The 23,874-nt window shown below is 42.9% G+C and overlaps 1 protein-coding gene across 1 annotated transcript; it reads right to left on the bottom strand.

Annotated features, from left to right (window-relative positions):
* Positions 1–11,370: 11,370 nt before the first annotated feature.
* Positions 11,371–20,687, bottom strand: GAS1 (growth arrest specific 1). Its single transcript, XM_054502602.2, has one exon. It carries the CDS (start codon positions 13,785–13,787, stop codon positions 12,747–12,749), a length of 1,041 nt encoding a protein of 346 aa, XP_054358577.1. The 5' UTR covers positions 13,788–20,687; the 3' UTR covers positions 11,371–12,746.
* Positions 20,688–23,874: the final 3,187 nt, after the last annotated feature.

Below are 23,874 nucleotides of genomic sequence, written 5' to 3' on the forward strand. Positions count from 1 at the left end.
GAATTAGCAGAAAGGCAACTGCACCACACTGTACCAATATTCTTCCCTGCTATGTATTTGCCAAAAAAAAATTGACAGTTTCACCTAAGAATAACCTCAATAAAGTAGTACCAATTTTATCTGATCTCAACCCTTGAGTATACATCTTTTTAACATTCTGATGATTAAATGGGAAGTATGTATAAAATGTTTTTCTCAAGAAAAAAGCTCGTGGTTGAGTTACAAATAGAATTAGCCACTTTTTTTTTTCATGGAACACCATTTTTACGTGAAGAGACTGCAAAAAAATAACTGTAAGGGAAATTAAGTTTTTCAGACTTGGATATTTGACAAATATATATCAAAAACAAAAACAATTTAAAGAAAATAACAGAATTTGTTGTCAATAGTAAAAATGTGATATTCATGTAAAAATTAGAACTTCAGAAAAAACTTTTATCCTATACTGTGAGATTGACATTTTTCAACAGAGAATTATATGATGGAATCTGGGGATATTAACAAATGTGATTTATTTACTATTATGAGATTAAATGTGTCAACACTTGGAAAATCTTCATAATTCAGTGACAAATGTCTTTGCAAAGATTGAGGCATGATGTTACAAAATGATGCATGAATGAACAATTCATTAAAAGTGCAAGATAGAATAATAGAATTTAATGTAACAGATTATGAAATGTTTATTGATATGGTTTCAGAGTCTACTTTACAATTAAACTTTCAAAGTTTGCCATTTCCTAAATAGAAAACATTATTATATTTATGTCTAGGAAATCAAAGAGAGTCTACTGCCAATAGTTAGAGCTCATAAGAGTTTAGCCAAGTATTTAGACACAACATCAATGTATAAAAACCAATAGTTTCCTATGTACTCAATTGTTTTTTTTTTTTGAGATGGAGTTTTGCTCTTGTTGCCCAGGCTGGAGTGCAATGGGACGATTTCGTCTCACTGCACCCTCTGCCTCCCAGGTTCAAGCGATTCTCCTGCCTCGGCCTCCCAGGGAGCTGAGATTACAGGCGCCCACCACCGCAGCCAGCTAATTTTTTTTGTATTTTTAGTAGACCCAAAGTGTTGGGATTACAGGCATGAGCCACCGCACCCGGCCTGTACTCATTGTGATAATAAAATAGTGTAATAATAATAATAATAATCTAGCAGAAACTACAAAATACCTAGCAATAAATCTAAGAAGAAATAAACAAGACCTGAATTTTAAAAAGATACAAAATGTTCAGCAAAACCTGTTTATAGATCACTATAATATTTATCTAACTGGAAAGATGGAAAGATTCACTATTACCAAGCTGCCGATTGTCTCCATATTGATCTGTAAATCCCATCCAATTTCAATCAAAATCTCAATAAAAGCTTTTTAAAATAAACTTCACAAGCTGATTCTAAAACTCTCCTGGAAGGCAAACAATGCAGGATTATGTGAAACGTTTTGATGTAGAAGCAGGTCCTACTAGAAACCAAATCAATGCAAGTCTTTGGTGAATAAAACAGCAGATCGGTATTTCAGGTCTTTTCTGGCTTTTTGGCTCTAAAGTTCTATAAATTCTGGAAACCAAAACAATAAACTGCTTTCCTACTACTCTTTCTTCCTATCATGCCAACAAAAGATGTGGGAACAGAACCCAGGGAAAATGATTCATTGTTGTAGAAGATCATTTACAGAATGGCTGTCTTAATTCTTAACATCCCCAAATGCTCACCTGTATGCAAAGCTGCTGCCTGTCTTCCTGCAGAGAGGTTGAGTCTATTTCTCCACCCCTTGAAGCTGGGCTTGGTCATGTGAATTTCATATAGATGCTCGCACATGTGTTGCGAGTGGAAGCTTAAAAAGTTTTTGCAGGATAAAAATGCTAGAAGAAAATCTAGGCATTACCATTCAGGACATAGGCATGGGCAAGGACTTCACGTCTAAAACACCAAAAGCAATGGCAACAAAAGCCAAAATTGACAAATGGGATCTAATTAAACTAAGGAGCTTCTGCACAGCAAAAGAAACTACCATCAGAGTGAACAGGCAACCTACAAAATGAGAGAAAATTTTCGCAACCTACTCATCTGACAAAGGGCTAATATCCAGAATCTACAATGAACTCAAACAAATTTACAAGAAAAAAACAAACAACCCCATCAAAAAGTGGGCGAAGGATATGAACAGACACTTCTCAAAAGAAGACATGCAGCCAAAAGACACATGAAAAAATGCTCGTCATCACTGGCCATCAGAGAAATGCAAATCAAAACCACAATGAGATACCATCTCACACCAGTTAGAATGGCAATCATTAAAAAGTCAGGAAACAACAGGTGATGGAGAGGATGTGGAGAAATAGGAACACTTTTACACTGTTGGTGGGACTGTAAAGTAACTCAACCATTGTGGAAGTCAGTGTGGCGATTCCTCAGGGATCTAGAACTAGAAATACCATTTGACCCAGCCATCTCATTACTGGGTATATACCCAAAGGACTATAAATCATGCTGCTATAAAGACACATGCACACGTATGTTTATTGCGGCATTATTCACAATAGCAAAGACTTGGAACCAACCCAAATGTCCAACAATGATAGACTGGATTAAGAAAATGTGGCACATATACACCATGGAATACTATGCAGCCATAAAAAATGATGAGTTCATGTTCTTTGTAGGGACATGGATGAAATTGGAAATCATCATTCTCAGTAAACTATCGCAAGGACAAAAAACCAAACATCGCATGTTCTCACTCATAGATGGGAATTGAACAATGAGAACACATGGACACAGGAAGGGGAACATCACATACCAGGGCCTGTTGTGGGGTGGGGGTAGGGATAGCATTACGAGATATACCTAATGCTAAATGGCGAGTTAATGAGTGCGGCACACCAGCATGGCACATGTATACATATGTAACTAACCTGCACATTGTACACATGTACCCTAAAACTTAAAGTATAATAATAATAATAATAAAAGAAAGCTTTTGCAGGCTGGTCATGGTGGCTCCCCACTGTAATCCCAGCACTTCGGGAGGCTGAGGCGGGCAGATCACAAGGTCAGGAGTTCGAGACCAGCCTGGCCAATATGATGAAACCCCATCTCTACTAAAAACACAAAAATTAGCCAGGCGTGGTGGCGTGCGCCTGTAGTCCCAACTACTTGGGAGACTGAGGAAGAAGAATCACTTGAACCCAGGAAGTGGAGGTTGCAATAATCTGAGATCATGCCACTGTACTCCAGCCTGGCGACAGGGCAAGACTCCATCTCAAAAAAAAAAAAAAAAAAAGTTCTTGCAAACGGGGGCTTCCCCTCTCTTGCTGTTTTTGGACTCTAACTGTCACCATAAGAAATTTGGGTTACCTTGCTAGATGTAAGACATGTAGTCCAGTTGTCACTGTCAACCCAGCCAATTGCCAGACATGTGAATGAGGCCACCAGGAACCAACCCTCCCTACCCTGACCTAGCAGCTAACTACAGCCAAATTAGCCAAGAAAAGGTCAAGATTATTACTTTGCTGAGCCCAGCCCAAATTATTGATCCAACAAAGGAGATCCAAAATTGGGATCAAATAAATGACTAAAAACTTTAAGCTACTAAGTTTTGGGGTGGTCTGTTATGCAGCAGAAGCCAAATAATAAAATCATGAATTTCCTGGCAGTAACCTAAATATTGGCAATTTTTTTTTCCTTTTGTTTTGTCTTAAAATACTATTGGTTTCAATAGGCTGGATTTTATGAAATAGAGAAAAATCAGGATACAGTGAGCAAGGACCCCCTTTGGCAATTTACATGAAACATGAGTCTATTTGTTTCTAGAACTTACTCATAATTATTTTTAAAATAATATGCAATGTGAAATGTTATGATTAATTTAGTTACTATAAATAACTTGTCCTTCTAGAATATAACAGTATGTTTTCATTTTAGTACATGTCAAGAATCAGGGCATAATTTAGCCCCTGAAAGTGCCATAACAATTTTTGGCTTAGCCCTTCTATCAGAACTTCCCTAGAATAAGACAGCTGTACTTTCATACACTTTTTAAATATACTGAAATATTATAGGACTGAAGTCTTCCACTCATAAAACACATTTTTAGAAACCCAGAAGATTAATATGAGAGCTAATATTTTCCCACAAATATCTGTAAGGCATAAACATATTTTGAGAAAGAGAAGATAATCAAAATGTTTAATGAACAGATGTAGAGAAGAAAAAAAAAGAAAGGTGCAATCATTCTTTAGTAGAGGAAGAATGGTCTTGTTACAGAAGACAAGAGAGAGGGGTTCCAAAAAGCAGGTTTCTAGTGTTGACCCACACTCATAGATAGCAGGAAAGTTTACTCTTTGGTTCACTCTTGTATCCCTAGAGCCCAGCATGGTGCTTAGCCCATAGTAAGTGGTGCTCAATAAATATTGATTGAATTAATGAGTAAACAATTTATCAAGTCTTCTCACTCTAAAACTTTTGTGTTATGATTTATTTTCATACATCATATATTTTTCATATAGAACAGTTTTAGAGTTTGTATTATTTTATGAATACAAACTTCTTCTTCATGAATCCGAAGTCTACTAAGCAAATAAGGGGAAAAGAGGGCCCATTCCTTTGAAGTATAGGTAATGGTTGTCAGGGGCAGGTTAGCACCCACCGGGACTGAATCCACACTCTGTTGTTTCTTCTTCCTGGTTCTGAATAATATTTTTAAAACATTTTCATTGTGAAAGCAGGATAATATATATTCATTGATGAAATTTAGAGAACATTTAAATCTGTAAGGAAGAAAATAATAACGACTCACAATTACATCATTGACTGCTAACATTAAGACACATTTCCTCTCATGGACAGATGATTAGAAAAAGTCATTGGAGCCAGATGTGGTGGCTTATGCCTGTGATCCCAACAATTTGGGAGGCCAAGGCCAGAGGGTTGTTTGAGCCCAGGAGTTCAAGACCAGCCTGGGCAATATAGTGAGACTCCATCTCTACAAAAAATTTAAACAATTTAGTTGGGCATGGTGGCGCACATCTATATTTTTATCTACTCAGGAGGCTGAGGTGAGAGGATTGTTTGAGCATGGGAGGCTGAGGCTGCAGTGAGTCATGATTACACCACTGCACTCCAGGTTGGGTGACAGAGTGAGACCTTGTTTCAAAAAAAAAAAAAAAAAGAAAGAAAAGAAAAAGTTATTTGAATTTTGCCCAATATTTCAAATGTTCTTGGGTTCTTTGGGCTTTTTACATTTTGAGAATCAGTAAGATATTAAAGTTATGATCACAACCTCTTGATGCAAACAGACCTAGATTTTATATTCACCAACTTTCTCACTGAATGACTATGGTCAAGTCATTTAAGCATCTGTTCCCTCATTTTTACAGTGGTTGTGATAACAAAAATAACAATAAAAATAACAATTATTATTCATAAAGATGTAGTAATGATGAAATAATGTGATACATGTTATGTGCTCGGCATTGTCATGGTAAATAATAATCACTTAATAATGTGAACAATCATTGATTATTACTATTATTTGAATATAATGGTGTAACTTGGTCATTTTAATTTTCCTGGAATTAGTTGTGATTACAATTATGATTACTATTATTGTTAAAATGAATAATATTTTGGTCACTTACATTTTCTTAGAAATTCAGTGAATTCATCTTGCTTTCTAAGCTTTGCTTATAGTATTGGTCCCTTAAGCATTTTAATATTAGGTGTATGTGCCCAGAAATGTTATTATTATTCCTTGTTCCTGCTTTCCTCAGACACCTCTGACTTTCTTTCATCCCTGCTAGGAGTACTCTCTGGGCACCCCTTCCTCTGCCCACTGCACATCTTTCTCCCTCAGTTTTCACAATGACCACTATGCAAGGCTGACTTCTGCCTGAACTTCAGGCCTGTAGCTGGTTTCCTGCAGTTTACCACCAATGGGGCATCCTGTATGTCCTCACACATCACTTGCTCTCCTACCTTTCTTCCTCTAGGATCAAAGGTGACGTCATCCACTGGTTACCTGAGCCAGAAACCCAGCAGTCATTTTGGCCTCTTCCCTCCCTGAATGCCCCATATTTGACCAATTGTGGTGTCTTGAACCTGACTTCTTCCTCCCCTTCACTGACACTCGTTGAGTTCCATCCCTGGCCTTTGTTCACTAGACCCTGCAGTAGCCTCCGAACTGTTCTCTCATCCCTGGTCTTTTCCCTTTACAACTAACATATGCTCTGTGCAAAAAGTGAACCTTCGAGCTTTCAGCTGGGAACACCCAAGGATTCCCAATCTTGCTCATTGTGTAGGGTAAAGTCTATGCCTAGCATGTCCTTCAAGGCTTCCATGACTTGGCATGAACAATTCTTTCAGGCCCCTGCTACTTTCTACTTTGGTGAGAACAGGTGGTCTCATGCACAGCACCATGCTGATTCATCCCTCTATGCCTTTGGTCACGCTCTTCTCCCTGTTAAATCAAGTTTAGCCTAATGCTGCCTCCTTACATATTTGAAGTTCAGCCTAAAGGTTTCCCTGTACCATAACAAGTGGAGATGTGAACAGACCGTAGCCTACTCTTGTGCCAATCACCAAGTTTTGGCCAATCCAGTATAGCCAACTGTTTGAACCGTGTGTAAATAAGGCAAACACTGAGCTGTAACCAATCCAGCTGTTTTTGTCCCTCACTTCCGTTTTCTGTATGTCACTGTCCTTTTTCTGTCTATAAATCTTCTTCCAGCACGTGGCTGCGCTGGAGTACCCCAATCTACTGTGGCTCAGGAGGCTGACCAATTTGCAAAGCGTTCTTCGCTTAATTAAACTCTTACATTTAATGCAACTGAAGTTTTCTCTTTTATTACCTCTAATCCAATGGCCTTCCCCACCCTTCTCTTGGCTACCTTCCATGCCTGTCTTTAGATTTACCTTCAATGTCACCTTCTCCAAGAAGCTTTCCTTAAACCCAGCATTGTGCTGTGATCCTCTTCTATGCTTGCCATGTCATAGAATAAGTTTCTATGTGTGCCTGTCTCCTCATTCTGAGTGTCAGCTTATCAATGGATGTGACTGTATCATATTCACATGGATACACCCACACATAGCACACCCTCAGGAAATGCCTCTGGAACTCTTTTTATACCCCCCACCACCTGTTCAGGATTATGGACATAGGTTTTAGTCATTGCAAAACTCACTTCAATGTTTGTTACAGAAGGATGCTCCACATCAGTGAAACTAACTGGCAGGTAAGAAGTGACATGGATTAAAACCCAAAGGCTGGCATTTTTCTAAAAGAAATGTCTATGACAAAGACCTCAAATCTCACTGAAATTGTTCCTCATTTTGATGCTTAGTAACATCTAATCAGGGATAAAATATACAATCAGATTTAGTTGTGGTATTAACCCTACTCTGGTATCCAAGAACTCGTAAATATCCTATAGCACTTCTAAAATTTAAATAAAAGATAAACTTGTAAGGACACATATTGATAACCAGAGAACATAAAGTTGTCTATAACAGCATTTTATTTTTTATTACAGATTGAAGATGTCCTTGACAACATTGTGTAGATGCTATCTGTTTGCTTAAGGAGAACATGCTATAGATAACTATAGTATATACCAGCACCATTGAGAGTAGCTGTCTTTGATCAACTTTATAAAATTGAACTCTTAGAACAACAAAATCAGTAAAGTATTGTTTTGGTGAATGCCGTATCAAAAACACAGACATTTGATTTTATTATAGAACCCATGCTCCTGAAATAAGTGGAGAAAACACTTTCTGCATCTCAGCAGCCCTTCTGGATTCCCTTGCATGCATATTACACAGGGTTTGAAGGTAGCCTTCCAAAATATTAGCTGAAAGCTTCCTCGGAAAGCAAATCTTTCCCACATCCTTCCCTGCAGTTCCTCTTTAAGAGGTGTCAGCATGGCTGAAAGAATGAAGTGGCTGCACATTGTTTGGCCGTGCTATTATGTGCTTAACATTTCCATAACAAAAGTGCCACTCGACTTCTCCCCGATTAATGCAGCTCGAGGGCTCTTGTCGTCCTTTAATAAAACATTGTTGAAATCATTTATTTAGAGCCCCTGGTTACTAGTGGGAGAATGACCATCTTTGTGCCAAAATATAGTGTATACAGTCCACTATTTTGTAGTAGATCATTCTGTTATTTAAGAAATTGATTAAGTTGATGCTTAGAAGGAAGGTATTTATGCTAATAGCACATGACTTATGTCATTCAGATAGTCAAGAGTGAACCTTTTCCACTGTCTTCCAGAGGCAATCTCTCAAATAGATTACAGTAAAGTCCAACTTTACTTCGCTCACAAAGCAGCGAGACCACTGGAAACTCAACCCTCCTTAACTACATTGGCCACAAGGCATTTGCAACCTGATGCCCTCCCACAACCTTGCTTTGAGTAGTTGGGAGAAACAGGGCCAATTGGCAAGAGTTCTGATGTCCCTTGGTGTAAGAGGTCAAAACACAAATAACGCAGGCTTTTCTTTTTATGGGTTGAAAAGAGATACATGAGGTTATTTTGTTAGAGAGCCTCCACAATGAACTCAACAAGCTAACAATGCAAAGCCAAAGTTTAAAAGTAGAAAAAATTTTAATACAATGTTTGAGGTCTCTGAAAGTCCTCTTGGTATTTTGGGGATCTATTTTTATTTGATGCTCTGTAACATTGCTGGGATGGGGGTGAGGGTGTGAATACAGATGGTGGCAAGGAAGACAGAAAGCTCATTCCCATGAGGGTTCTCCTGACTCTTCAAGGCAGAGAGATGGCAAGATTCTGTCTTCACTCACAGGGACCCCATCTGAAGAATGGTGGTGCACCCTAGATGTGTTAGAGCCTGGTGGTCCCTTAAATTTGTGGCAGTCTGGGCCAGGAGCTATGTCCATCCTTCTAGACATTTGTAGGGTTGCTGTCCAAGTACAGAGAATTCCTGCTACTTAGTAGAAGAACTTATTTCCCTACAGACATGTTTCTACTTTACATACATGTATTGCTCATGTACATCGCTATATATTGTTTAAAATAAACAGAGACCTTATGTTATGTCCATTGTGATTATATACAAAAGCATTGCTGTGTGCTCGGGTGAGCAGTGAAGCCTGAACCTCCTTCTATTTACTGTATGGTCACTGTCAGTTCAATGAACTGCCTCCTTGTTCTCGACCATTGTCCCACACTCCCTTAAACATTTGTCACTGAAGTGCCTCCAAAGACAAATAAACTGTCACTGAGAATTCAAACCTGCTAACTGTGGAAATGGGAAAGGCCATGAGGACTCATGATTTTACATGAAATCTAGAAGGAGTTCTTCTCACCCTGGCAGAGTGCTGTTAGAAGGGTGATGCTTTTTGAGAATCCCCAGGAAAAGCCAGAGATACCTTTTCTTTCATTAATGGGACTTCCAGCCATTCTCCATGGGACATTTGAGATGGCCAAATGTCCAAAATTCCAAAAGGCTCCCCAGAGAGTGTGAGATATTACAGATGTCAACATCTGTAAAAATCCTTTCTGCTTAGAAGCAGATGGCAATATGCAATCTCATAACCACTAGCCGAAGGGTTCTAACATCTCAACAACCTCCGCTAGGTCTGTAGGGGTACCAGAGGACTCCTAGGCTCCAGTGTATAATTGTTTAAATTAAAATGGACCACCAATCAATGTTCACTTTCTTTAAGGAAGAAAGCATAAAGCCTCGTGTCCTCTCTCCCCAAGAGCGAGTTGTGTTGATTTATTCCAGGCAGATGCTTTTGACAGGACCCTGTAAAATCAAGTTGTGAGTTTATTGTAGCAGTTAATTATCAGGCCTTTTCTAGTGCTAATGCCTTTTACTTCTTACTGGGGAAAACTGGGCCTTTTACTGGGACAAAGACTTAACTTTTAGTCAAGAATGTGTTAAAATAACATGAGATGGAGATGATTTAAATATATTTAAGGACAAACACAGGAGCACTGCTAACTTGTCGTTTTGTAAAGAAAGCTGATTTCATTTACAAGTCTCTGGGAATACTCTTTGTTCACTTCCCAAAGAAACAACGCTCTCAGCTTTGTTTTAACAATATGTTTACTCAACCATTCAGGTGACTGGAGATTCCAACCACACACCACTCTCCTGGGCTTAAGTCTGACACTACAGCTATCTTAGACTTTCTAAAACAATACATATAGAAATCGTGGTTTTAGGTGCACCAAGAAGTGTCTTGAAGACCTCCATAAAAGCTGGGAAAAGAGCGAGTTAGAGGCACAAGAAACCTTGAAAGTAGGGGGGGTGGGAGTGGGTAGGAGGAAGTCAGAATGGGGGCATAGCTTCGTTAATTACTTTAGGCAGCAGAGAAATCTGGTTATGTTTTATCAGCACATGTTAATATCAAATAAAGAGACACCAGATCTTGCTAATCTGTCGACCCCTCAGACAAAGTTTATTTGTGGTGACTTTTAAACTCCCGACTTGCCTTCCAATCACCGCGTTTAAAATGAAAAGCTTTAAATAAACACCAGGAATAGAAGATAAATAAACTTTTTTTCCCCCTTGCAAGTGCCTAGCTTGGCGAGGTTCAGGCTCAAATCCCCAGAGGACAGAGCGCTCTCTTTTGTGTTAATGTTTAAAAGATTTTCCAATGCCGGAGTTTATTCCTACTGCAAACATTTCTATTTACAAGGTCAAGTGTATCAGCACTCGACACAGCTTAAGAGTGTAATTATTTATCTAAGGGCGTTTGAGTGTAGATCAGTAGCTCTGGCAGGAACCCAGCCTTCAGCCACTGCTAAACAACTCCTCACAACAATATTACAAGTTCTGGTGATTGTTCCTTTCCCTTGTGTGTTTACTTTTGCTGGTCTGAATGTTTTGCAACAAAATTTTGTACTTTTTCACCAAAAGTGTGAAAATGACTTTGAAGTGTTGAGCTTGCAAGCTTCCTAAAACCTATTGGTAACAGATGTTATTGGCATGTTTGATTGAGAATGGCTAGTAGCCAGAGAGGATACTCTTGGGGGTAAGGGGTGACGGGAAGGGGGATACAAAGAGGGGAGGTCTCAGGGGAAAAGGGGGAGGCGGGGCAACATGATGTCTGAGTTATCCTCAAATTATGTACAGGAGACACTATTTTGTGAATTCTCTCCACAAATGCAAACACCAATAGAGGCCAGTCAATTATATATTTTTGGCTGCCTCATTTACAGATGTCTAATTGTTCATTAAATTAAAGGCAGAAATAATACCCTGCATTTCTTGTCTTGTACTGTATTTTCATTTCAGTTGATGGTTGATAGATTCTCAGTGCCCCCTCAACCCCCCTCCTCACCCATTATTGGGTTAACCACAATGTAACTCTGGAAAGTAACTACACCATATTCATTGTTTAAAACTCTTTACTGATGTACATGTTTTAATAAAACAAATAACCAAAAAAATACACAAATCCACAGTTATTTAAAAACTTAGGATTTTTAAAAAACATGTCTATAAAAATACAACGTTTAAGGCAGTTTGGAAATGCATTTGTACATTTCTACAACGTCCATAAATTCTCTTGAAAATAAGAATGTTAACTTCAATTCTATAAAATACACTGTACATTTTAAGACTGTTCTAAATAAAGCACACTTCACAATGGACTGTGGGTTTTGATTCCTGGTGACAAATGGATTCTATACATTTCAGGGGGGAAAGGTGTAACATGGATGTGAGTTTAAAACTTTTAATTTCTTTTTAAAAATAAATTAACTTCTGAAGCATACAATTTATAAAAATTCTATATACAAAGTACAGCAACTGGTAACAAATCCCAGTTTTAATACATTTTATATACGATGTACCAGGGTTTAGCAACCCTGATAGGAGCAGAGGCAATATACATTCTCCGCATATTTAAACATAAAATTTCTTGATGTAAAGAACAAAAATGACAAAAAAACAAACATCATAAAGAGACTTTCATACATGGCAGTGCAGAGCTTTTTTAAATAAAAAGTTGCATTGTTCAACACCATGGCAACCCCTTATATCAGCATTTTTGGACCCTTAATCCTAAGAAATGTGCTGAGATCAGAGTGGTAGCAATGAAATTAAGGTCAAGGGCTCAAACTTATCCAAAACCAATTTAGGGGTTCCCTCTAAGGCAATCGCCACCCACCCTCACCCCCACGTCACTGAGAATTCTGGGCGCTGATACAAACAGTGAAAGAATGAATCGGTAAGTGGGACTTTTCTGTTTACATAGGATTGTAATATCCTCACTGGCCACAATCTATAAAAGTCGATACTGGCACTTTTTTCCCCCCTCAAAGGAAATATGCTAACAGACAGCCCCTTTGCAAATATAATTCCTCCTTCCCATCCCTTCAGATTGCTATGGCCCCACTGGTCAGCACCTTCCCTTTCGAGTCCAGCACTACTGTTCTGTCCCCCACATTCCCGCTTCCTCCCGGACGTCCTGAACACTGCAGCTAGGTTTCTGGACGGCAGACGAGTTGGGAGTTTCCGGAGCTTGGAATTGGGGCGAGGGAGGAGGTCCAAGAAGTCAAGCTCCGGAGAGGAGCTTCAGGGGAAGTGCCCAGAGTCGTGGCCGGGGAACCGGCTACACCAAGTTGACTTAGAAAAAGTTTTGAGAAGTATCCCCAACCATCCCCTCTATCTGTCCCAAGCCACAGGTGCCCGGCGCGGGGGCGAGGCGAGCACGGGAGTGGGACGCGGGCTCTCCCGCAGCCAACGGCGGGGGTCGCGAGGGCTAAAAGAGCGGCCCAAGCAGCAGCAGCAGCAAGATGGAGGCGAGTGGGGTCCAGGCGACCCGGGGCACCGAGCGGCCGCCGCTGCCGCTGCTCCTGCGCCCGGGCCCATAGGGCAGGTCCCCGCGGCCGCCCGCTGCAGCAGCGCCGCTGCCCGGGCGCGGTGGGTGCGGGACGCCGTCGTCGTCGTCCAGCGGCTGCTCACCACCCGCGCCCCCGGGGCGCTGCTCGTCATCGTAGTCCTCATCGTAGTAGTCGTCCAGGCCCCCATCCGAGCCGCTGCTGCCGGGGCCGTTGCCCAGCTCGGCGCCGAAGCACAGGCGGGCCATGTTCTCCTTGACAGACTCGCAGATGGGCCGCTCGAGGCCGTCGCACACGCAGTCGTTGAGCAGCGCCGCCTTGGGCATAGCCAGCATGTCCTCAATGACGGTGCGGCATTCGTCTGTGCAGCGCAGCCCGTTGAAGACCTTGCCGCAGTAAGTCAGGTAGCGGCTCAGCGCCAGGTTGCAGCGGCTGTCGCGGTCGCAGCGCCGCCGGGCCTCGGTGCAGCCCATGACCCCACCCGCGCCGGGGCCGCCCGCGCCGCCGCCGCTCGTCCGGGGCAGGCACGGCTCAATGGCGCGCTTGGTGGACTTGCAGTTCTCGTCCTGCGCGCAGTCACAGTCCTCCAGGGCGGGCCCGCGGCGCGTGTGGTTGAGCTGAATGAGGGCCGAGATGCAGTGGCTCGGGCAGCGCCAGCGCGACGAAAAGGACGCGGCCGAGGCCGGGAAAGCGGCGGCGGCGGCCCCGGGCGCGTCGCCCCCGCCGTGCTGCGCCAGCACCGGCGCGCACGCCTCGGCGTACTGGTTGTAGGCGTAGCTGCACTCCGGCTCCCCCTGGCACTGCAGCAGCGCCTGCCAGCAGATGAGGCGGCGGCCGTGCGCCAGCCCCGAGCTCCGCGGCGCCGAGCCCAGCAGCTGCAGCAGCGCCATCAGGCACAGCCAGGCGCCCGGCACGGTCACCCCGCGGGCCTCGCCGCCGCCGCCCAGCAGCGCGGCCACCATCGCGGGCAGCGGCGGCCGCCGGGAGAGGAGGGGAAAGGAGACGAGGCGCGGGGAGCGGCGGACGCGGAGCCGGTGGAAAAGTTTGTCCAAGTCCTGCCCACTTCTTGCATGAGTGTCTTCATAAATCCATGCGCGCCGCTGGCTGATGCCCCGCTGGTGGCAGAAGGTCCCCTTTCGCTCCGGCTGCGGTGGCTTCCTGGAAATGAACAGCTGCCGAGATCTGGTCCCGCTATCCCACACGAGAGCCCTCCGCTCGGCCCCCGGTGGTGGCGGGAGAGGCTCACTGTCGCCCCGGGGGGGTGCGGGCCGTGGGGCCGTGGCGGGGCTGCAGGACCGCGCGGCGCGGCGAGTGCATTTTGCTCCACGCCTGCAGATCCGTTGTGCGGCCGGCTGTCCCCGCGCCGGCTGCTCGCGCTGCGGCCGCGGCGGCTCCTTCCTCCTGGGCTCAGTGCCGCACCGCCGCCACCGCCGCCGCGATCTCTCGCATCGCGCCGCTTCCTGGCCCGGCGTCCGCGCGCTGCCCGCCTTCCCGCGGCCCGGCCGCCCCGCGTCCCCTCCCCCTCCGCCGGCGGCAACCCCGGACTCCGCCGAGCTCCGGGGAGCTCTTTCCGGGAGGCGCGGGGAGAACAAGAAAGTCGGTGCTGCCAGAGAGCGGCTCCCTGGCTTCACTCGGCGGCGGCTTCTCGGGTGACCAAGAGCCCGGGGACCGGATCCGCTGAGCCCGGCTGCAGACTCGTTAGCAGCGAGGCTTTAAATACAAAAGTGGGCCGGGAGCCCCCGCGTGGTGCCGCGATGCCCCCTCATTATGCATGCATGGAAAAGCAAACAAACAAAAACATTAGCAACGCTCCTCCGGCTCGCCGAGCCCCGGCCCCGCGCGCTCCGAGCCTGCCCGCTTTCTCCTTTCTCCACTCTCTTTCGCCCTTTGCTCGGCCCCCTTTCCCGGCTTTTCGAGATGCTATTGGTCCTGCCTGTTGTTGTTGAAAGTTTTTTTTTTTTTTTTTTTTTTTTTTTTTTTACGAGCCGCTGGAGTGGGGTTGCGGAGTGGGGGAGGGCGGGAGGGTGGTGGGCAGCTCACATTCAGGCATTCAGGGCTTGAAAGGAACGGCTTAGGGAGCCTGACGGAGGCCCGGAGCTCCTCCTACTCTTAAGGAGGCTCGGTTATGCAGCCCCAGCTCGCGCACAGAACCAGCGGGCAGGGCTTAGGGGCAGCTGTTTGCATCCGGCTCTGCCACGGGCCTTTTTTGTTTGGTTCTTTTTTCTTTTTCTTTCTTTCTTTTTTTTTTTTTTTAGTTTTATTAATTCTCGCTGGCCCCCATCTGTGCTTTCGACTGGATTCAGAACTCAGTTTATCTTCCAGGCTCCCGGTCTTTGCGTCTCGATCACCACAGAGGGGAAGGGGAGAATCCAGAGATAAAATGTGAGACTGAAACTTTTTTAAAGAAGCATACAAGAAAGAAGCACACACTTTATTAGGGAGATGTTGATGAGATGCTTACAACCCGCCCGCCACTCCCCAGCCCCAGCTAGGCCATCTGGCAGGTAACGCCCGTACGCCAGGCATCGTTTTCAAATTGCAAGACCGAAATCCAATCAACCGAAATAATTTCTTAGGAAGATAAGCTTGCAACACGTGCAGTAATGAAAAAATTTAAATAGCATTAAAAATATTCAGGAATGTCGAGCAAGTACCACCTGGCCGCAGTCACAAGACAGAAGAAGGGGATAAATGGGCACGCACCAAAGGTTTATATTAAAGTGTTAAGTTTCAGCCCCTCACTACATTTAAGGGAGGCTGCTCTGCAGAGGAAACCTCTGCTTCTCGGCGCGGGAGTTTCCGAGCTACCTTAACTGGGGCGCAACGCAGCTTTCGGCCACCAGAGGCAGCGGGGGTCTTCGGCCTGTCAAAAACTGGCGCTTTTTTCCTCCCCTTTCCGTGGAGAGACTATCAACTCCATTTGTCACAAAAATTAAGGCTAAGTCTCCTCTCCAGAAACAGAGGGAGCCAGGGCTCCGAAGCGCTCAGCGTCGGGCTGTCCGCCTCTCCCTAGAGGCCAAGTGAATTTGAAATGGCAAAAGTCACAGCCGGAGGCCCAGCACTAGGAGATTCCTCCGGCTGCGGGAAATCTTCCTGTGCCTGCTGAGGCTGCTGCGTTCCTCAGAGGCGCTTGGTCTGCCGTGGGAAGCTGCACCTCTGCAGTCCCCAAAACCAAAATCAAACCTTAAAAGAGCCAGATTGAGGTAAGGCGGACCGTCTTGCTCTGATTTGAGTATTAGTAGACAAACAGCAATATAAATCGATACTAAAAAAAATCCAGAAAGGCTGCAACTTCATGGCACATCAAAACAACCATATCCCTGGCTCGCTGTCTCTTTTTTTTTCTATTATTTGGAGTTGTCCTCTCAGTCCGGCCTGGAAGACTTGGACAACTCAGACACCTTCTCTGTGTCTGGGATCCCTCACAGATAAGGTTCGAAGCCAATTAGACAATTGAAAAAGCCCCTCTTGTCTTTAAAGCTTTGTTATTTTAGGCCCATAAGGAACAAAGTCAGCACTCAGTTTCATCTTTACTTGAATTTTTGTTGAATTCCTTTAGAATAGTGGGACCCAAATCTTAGCACGTATCCGAAAACTCAGATCCCTAGTTTTTGGAGTTTCTGATTCAGTTGGACTGGTGGGCCCCAGGAATATGCATTTCTAACAAGTTCTTAGGAATGCTGCTCTCAAACTTTGAGAACCACTGCTCTGGAAGTTAACATGTTTCTTTTCTGTGTTGTTGTGTTTTTGGTAACACTTGCCCCACCTTGGCCTTGATACAGCTCTCAGTGGGGTTTAAGGGAGACCCAAGAGCTCTGCATGCTTTGGGGACCTCTGCATGCCAGTCACATAGCATCAGCATTGCAAGCCTGAGGGGTTCTCAGCCCACTTTTTTACTGTGTCATTTCCATTCACCACAATGGGCTATACTGTCTCCTATCTTAAAAAAAAAATAGTAAAACCTTCTAGACTCCACGTCCCTACTCAGTCGCTATCCCATTTTCATGAAAACTTGAAAATCTTGCTTTTACTCACTTTCCCCACTCTATTCACTCTATATAATCGAGTTCCATTCGATTATGTAGAGTCACTAGTGACCAAAACCTTGCTCTACCCGATGGTCACTTCTCAGTCCTCAGTTTATTTGACGTTTCAGCAGCATTGGCCATGACTGATCACCTCCTTCTTTTCAAAGTGCTTTCTAAAATTTTGGCTTCCAAAACTCCACACTCCCCTGTTCTCTCATTTTACTGCCTGGTGGCTCCTTCTGTCTCTCAACTCCTTAGGTAACCACATCTAGTGCCTTGATTTTAAATTGCATCTCCTAATTTGATGTTTTCAATCTCAGTCTTTCTCTGATCTCCATATGTATATATTCACTTGATTCCAAGGACATCTCAAACTTAAGCTTCCCCAAGAGCACTTCTAATTTTCCATCCCCAAAACCTGTTTGTTTACTGAGCTTACTGTGGTAGATACCCTCCAAAATTGGTCTCCATCAGTTTTCTCCCTACCTTTACATCCTTAGTACTCAGATCAAAAGGCAGAGTATAATCCCCTTCCCCTTGAGTCTTGGGTAGGCCTTACTGACTTTGACCAATAGGACATAGTGAAAGTGACTGACATTCTGGGGCCTCCAAGGCTAGATCACAAGAAGCCTTGCAGCTTCTACTCGGGCCTTGTATTAGTCCGTTTTCACACTGCTGATAAAGACGTACCCAAGACTGGGCAATTTACAAAAGAAAGAGGTTTACTGGACTTACAGTTCCATATGGCTGGGGAGGCCTCGCAATTGTGGTGGAAGGCAAGGAGGAGCAAATCACATCTTACATGGACGGCAGCAGGCAACGAGAGGGCTTGTGCAGAGAAACTCCTGTTTTTAAAACCATCATATCTCGTGAGACCCATTCACTGTCATGAAAACAGCATGGGAAAGATCCACCCCCATGATTCAATCATCTCCTACTGGGTCCCTCCCACAATATGTGGGAATTATGGGAGCTACAAGATGAGATTTGGGTGGGAACACAGAGCCAAACCTTATCAGGCCTCTTAGAATACTTGCTCTGGAGAAGTCAGTCACCACGTAAGACATCTGGACCACCTTCAGACTCACATGCTGTGAGGAAGCCCATGCTTACTATGTGTAGAGGATACATGGAGAAGGAAAGAGATGCCTGGCCAGCTCCCTGCTGTTTCAGCTATGTGAGTGAAGAAGGCACCAGACTTGTGAGTGGAGACACTAACTTGGATGTCCAGCCCAGTTGAACCTTCAGATGACTCCAGCTCTAGCTGCCATCCTATTGAAGACACATGAGAGAGACCCCAAGCCAGGGTCAAGATCAGCATGAAGCAAGTGAGGCATTTTGGTGCAAAATGTAAGGAGGTATTGACCTTCATAATTGGGCTCCAAGACTCCAAGAGTGAGTGCCTCCTTAAATTTTGTACTTTAGACACTACACTCACCTTTCTCTAGTTCTGGTCTTGCCTCAAGCAAGAACAGCAGAGCTTAGCTCAGTCAACCCAAAGGATCCTGAGAAATAACAAAAAAATGTTCTTTTAAGCCACTTAGTTTTGAGATGGTTTGTTATGCAACAATAGAGCATTAGAACTTTTCTTCCTTTCCAGTTGCTTAGGTGAACGATGCTAGTATCCGCCTGAATTCTTTCCTTTTCTTCACATTCCACATTCAGTTAATGGCTCATCATAGGTGTCAATAAAATATTTGATAAGTTGAATGAATGAAGAATCAGCACTTATTTCTTGTCTTCTAAATCAGCCAACTCAGAACTAGTCCAAATCATTTCTACTACAAAGAACAGTAATAGAGACCCTGAAAGATTAAAGAATACAGAATAGTTCTGAAGTTTTAAAATATAAAATTATATTTCCAAAAGGGTTGACTGGTTTGGTGAAAGAACAAAAACCTCAATCAACAAATACCAATTACTTTTTGGTGCTTTAGCAACATAACCTAGATAAAGTAGAAGGAGACAGACTTCTGCCCTCAGAGGACTCAACAATATGTCGCTTGGCCATTTGGAGTTCTCAGAGGCTCTAACCACTTAGCAGAAGTCTTAAGTCACAGACACCCTGTATTAGTGTGTTCTCACACTACTATAAAGACTGGGTAATTTATTTAAAAAATAGGTTTAATCGGCTCATGGTTCAGAAGGCTTTATAGGCTTCTGCCTCTGGGGAGGCCTCAGGAAGCTTACAATCATGGCTGAAGGCAAGGGGAAGCAAGCAGTTCTTCACATGGCTGGCAGGAGAGAGAGAGCAAAGGAGAGGCGTGCTACACATTTTCAAACAGCCAGATCTTTTGAGAACTCACTCTCACAAGAACAGTATGGGGGAAATCCCTCCATCCCTCCCCCATGATCCAATCACCTCCCACCAGGTCCTTCCCGCAACATTGGAGATTATAATTCAACATGAGATTTAGGTGGGGACACAGAGCCAAACCATATCACATCCACTCTCTTGTTTTCTTTATTTACTTGCATTCTTAAAATCAGAAAATATTAATACTTCAGTTTGTGGCAGATACTGCATGGAAACCAAGCACCATCTACTCTAGAATTCTACATTAGACTTTGTATCCTGAATGTTTACCTCATTCTTCACAAAAGTCTTCCCTTTGTCTGTTGACTTCTTAAGAAGAATTAATTCTTGGGAACAAGATAGAAGGATGGGAACCTCATGTAGAAGGAAATCCCTTTCACGCACAGTAAAGCAGGGTCATTCTCCCAGCTAATGATCTGGAGCCTCCTCCTGAACCCCAGCTTTGCTTATATCTTTGGCAAGGACCATCTTCGCATCCTTGAGTCCTATTAATTCCATATAAGAAAAATGTTGTTCACATTCACCCTTCCTGTCTTCTCATGTCCTGGTTTCTTCAAGGTTTTCTTCATTGCTGAATACCAGATCTTTCCCAACTCTCCTCCAAACCAGGGATTGTAAACCAAAGAAGCATCTCTAAAGGACTTGGGAGCTTTTTCAAAATACATATGCCTGTGCCAACTTCATTACACTTGAATTCTTCCCCAGGGGCCAAGGAATGTGTACTATGGAAAAAAACAAACACACACACAAAGGCATATTTCTGCCAGTGGTTCCTAGACCTTGAGATTTCAAAGATCCATTTATTTTCAAAAAAATCTGGAATATCTTTTAAAAAAAGATGCCAACTTTTTATTTTATCAAGCATTAACAAACAAACAAACAAACCTACTACTACCATCTATTAACACCAGTGTCTTATTAAATAAAGAGGATTTGAAACCCCAAAGGCAGAGAAGGAATAACCAGAGAATACAGGCAAGTTGAACAAATTTAGATATTTAAAGGACTTACTATATTGCCCTATTATTATTTTTTTTTCATTTTAACTGAATTTACGACACAGGGGAAACTTCTTCAGAAACTTTTGCATCTTCAGACAGCATTTTGGAATGACTACTCTAAAGCAGTCCTCCATGCTGATGTTAAATGAGTCGGATGAAATCACTACTCCACTTAAAAATTTACAGTGACTCCTCAGGAAAAAGTCCAAGGTCACTACCAGTGTTACAGCAGTTTGAGGTCTGGTGCAGTGGCTCATTCCTGTAATCCCAGAACTTTGAGAGGCCTAGGCAAGAAGATCACTAGAGCCACGAGTTTGAGACCAGCCTAGGCAACATCTCGAGACCCCATCTCTACCAAAGAACACCTACAAAAATTAGCCAGACATGGTGTTGCGTGCCTATAATTCTAGCTACTCAGGAGGCTGGGGAGGGAGGATCACTTGAGCCCAGGAGGTTAAGGCTACAGTGAGCTATGATCGCCACTGCACTCCAGCCTGGATGACAGAGCAAGACCCTGTCTCGAAAAAAACAACAACAACAACAAAAAAACAACACAGTTTGAAAGACCCATTCCAAATACTTAGCCCCATCTATTCTTGCCTGTGCCCCTAAACAAAAACTTATATGTGCACACACACATGCACTCACGTACACATACATATGATGCATGTACTCACATACATATATGGATGTACACATGTGCACACTCATGCAGGCACACACAGGCACTAACATATACACATGCATGCACTCACGCATACTCATTCATGCACACACATACACACAAACTGGAATTTCTCTTCTGAGTATCCACCATGGCATCTCCATCCTGCCCTTCTCCAGGGACTTTGGTATGTTGGCATCTTTAGCAGAGAAATGCTTCTGTCCCCCAGCTTTAAGGGATTATGAGAGAAAGTCTCCCTTTTGACGCTCCGTTCCTAGATAATACATGTAAAGTCTCACCGCCCCCTTTCTATGTGCACATGCTCTTTGTAACTGTAGTCAACACTGAGAAATCAACGTTTGTTGCTTAAGCCACCCAGTCTATGATATTCTGTTATAGCAGCCCAAACTAAGATAGTGGATGAAAAAGACAAATTTTTCTAGTAAACAAAGAGCTCTTATAAATTTACAGGAAAAGGGCCAGGCATGGTGACTCATGCCTGTAATCCAACCATTTTGGGAGGCTGAGGCAGACTGATCACTTGAGGTCAGGAGTTCGAGACCAGCTTGGCCAACATGGCGAAACCCCATCTTTACTAAAAAAAGAAAAAATACGAAAATTAGCCAGGCTTGGTGGCAGGCGCCTGTAATCCCAGCTACTCAGGAGGCTGAGGCAGGAGGATTGCTTGAATCCAGGAGGCAGAGGTTGCAGTGAGCTGAGATTTTACCACACTGGGTGATAGAGCATGACTCAGTCTCAAAAAAAAGAAAAAAAACTTACAGGAAAAGGACAGACCAAGGGAAAATGGGTGAAAGATAGAAACAGACAATTCACAGAAGCATGAATCCAAATTGTCAGCAAACAAGTGAAAAAATGTTTAAATTAACTAGTAGTTAGACGAAAAGAAATTAGAAAACAATGAGATATTACTTTAACACTCCATAGACCGACTAAAATGTGAAAGCACTTTGACAGCCAGTTCTTATAAAGATACCTTCAAAAGTTGCTTGTGTAAATGTGAAATGTTGGATTCTTTTTTGGCAATACCTTTAAAATGTAAAATACAAATACTATTTGGCCCAACCCATTCCTGAGAATCTTTCCAATAATAATAAATACTGATAAGGAAGGACACTATCTGCACTCTAGCCATTCCAATAGAAATAATTACTTTTTTCCTCCAAAAGTTCTAGCAAAAGTTTTGGAACCTCAATTGATCTGGGCCATGTGCCCATGTACCTTAGTGAAAGAGATGAGAGAGAGAGAGAAAGAGAGAGAGAGAGAAAAAGAGAGAGAGAGAGAGCACTTCCTGAAGGAAAACCAACTCTGTCATGATGAGAAAAATCAGCCGCTACACCAGGGCTCCACAAATGTGATCCAGTGCTTTGTAGTGGTCCATGATGAGATGGACCACTCAGCTCAGAGCAGGCATTTGAATACTTTTATAGCTATCTCATAGAGTAATATGATGTCAGTTGAAGCTAATAATAAAATTTGAGGCTTCTATTTTGTAGGTATTCTTTTTTCTAGTAACTTCAAAAATTTTGTTTTACAAAGTATCTGTGATAGACAAAAAAATTCTGCAGTTTCAGAACAGACAATTTGAGAAGCACTGTGAAACATATACATTAAAATACAAAAAAGAAATGGATGCTGGTTATTTTCTTTGGTTTTAGAGGTAAATGAGTTGTCTGGTACAGGAACATAAGGATTTGGCGCTGTGTAAAGATTAATAAAAATGGTAGTAACAAACTTCTAATTCTTCAGAGAACATGGATAACAACTCCAAGATGCAAAATGACAACACGATCCCGCTTTCACTGATGAGTGTATCAACAAAGACAGAGCAGCTGTTTAACACCATCAGCCTGCTGTTCTCTATGGAGCAGAAAACACACTCCCTCATCATTGCTTTGGGCCTGGGGAGATCAAGATCCTGGCTCAGTTTCAATATCTAATAACATGAGGAAATACCCACAAAATTAGTAGGAGCTCCAATTATCAGGAAACTCGACTTTCATACTTTTTGAAAAGAGATATTAATGAAATAGAGACTTAAACCCATTGGCAAGATACAACAATACAACATAGAATATTTGAGGCACAACATGCTTCAACCTCAGTGGATTGCAGTTAGCCAGTTAGCAGTACAATCATATTTCTACCAAGAGCATTTTTTCCCCCAAGAGAGTACCTTGGGCACATTTGGGCATTACCTACTAAATTCTCTAATAATTGGGGCCAATTCTACAATATGCATAGTTAGTATGTTTCAAAGCTGTGCTAGGCCTTATTTCCAAATCTAGCTTCTCGCTACTGAAGTCAAGACTGAAATTAAGAAGAAACTTTTGGCTGGGTGCTGTGGCTCATGCATGTAATCCCAGCACTTTGGGTGGCCGAGGCAGGCGGATCACAAGGTCAGGAGATCAAGACCATCCTGGCCAACATGGTGAAACCCCATCTCTACTAAAAGTACAAAAATTAGTTGGGCGTAGTCGTGCATGCCCGTAATCCCAACTACTCAGGAGGCTGAGGCAAGAGAAGCACTTGAACCAGGGAGTCTGAAGTTGCAGTGAGCTAAGATCAAACCACTGCACTCCATCCAGCCTGGTAATAGAGCAAGACTCTGTCTCAAAAAAAAAAAAAAAAAAAGAAAAGAACCTTTTAAATAATTTAAGTCTTTCATAAATCTAGATAAACTGTTTTCTAAATAAAAATAACATAGTTTATAAGAGAACTTATCAAATGCCTCAAAAGTCTGCTTTTATCTTGTGAGGATTTATATAAAGACAATAGACATCCCAAAAAAGCCTATCCACAGGAAAAAAAAAAATCTAGCAACAAGCTTGTACAAAATTTGTAAGTTTCAGGTTAATGCTTCTCTAGACAATTTGAGAAAAATACTACAATTGCTTACATATTTACTGCTGAAAATCTGTAATTGTCATAAATATCTTGGGAAAAATCTATAATCTTATTGATAAAGATTACAAGCCATCTAATTCATTTTAATGAAATATATATTCTAGGACTTCATCA

The sequence above is a fragment of the Pongo pygmaeus genome, chromosome 13, assembly GCF_028885625.2.
Source record: "Pongo pygmaeus isolate AG05252 chromosome 13, NHGRI_mPonPyg2-v2.0_pri, whole genome shotgun sequence".
Classification (NCBI taxonomy): Eukaryota; Metazoa; Chordata; class Mammalia; order Primates; family Hominidae; genus Pongo; species Pongo pygmaeus.

Excerpts from the sequence above, each read along its gene's own strand:
- GAS1 (XM_054502602.2), bottom strand. The coding sequence starts at position 13,787 with ATGGTGGCCGCGCTGCTGGGCGGCGGCGGCGAGGCCCGCGGGGTGACC.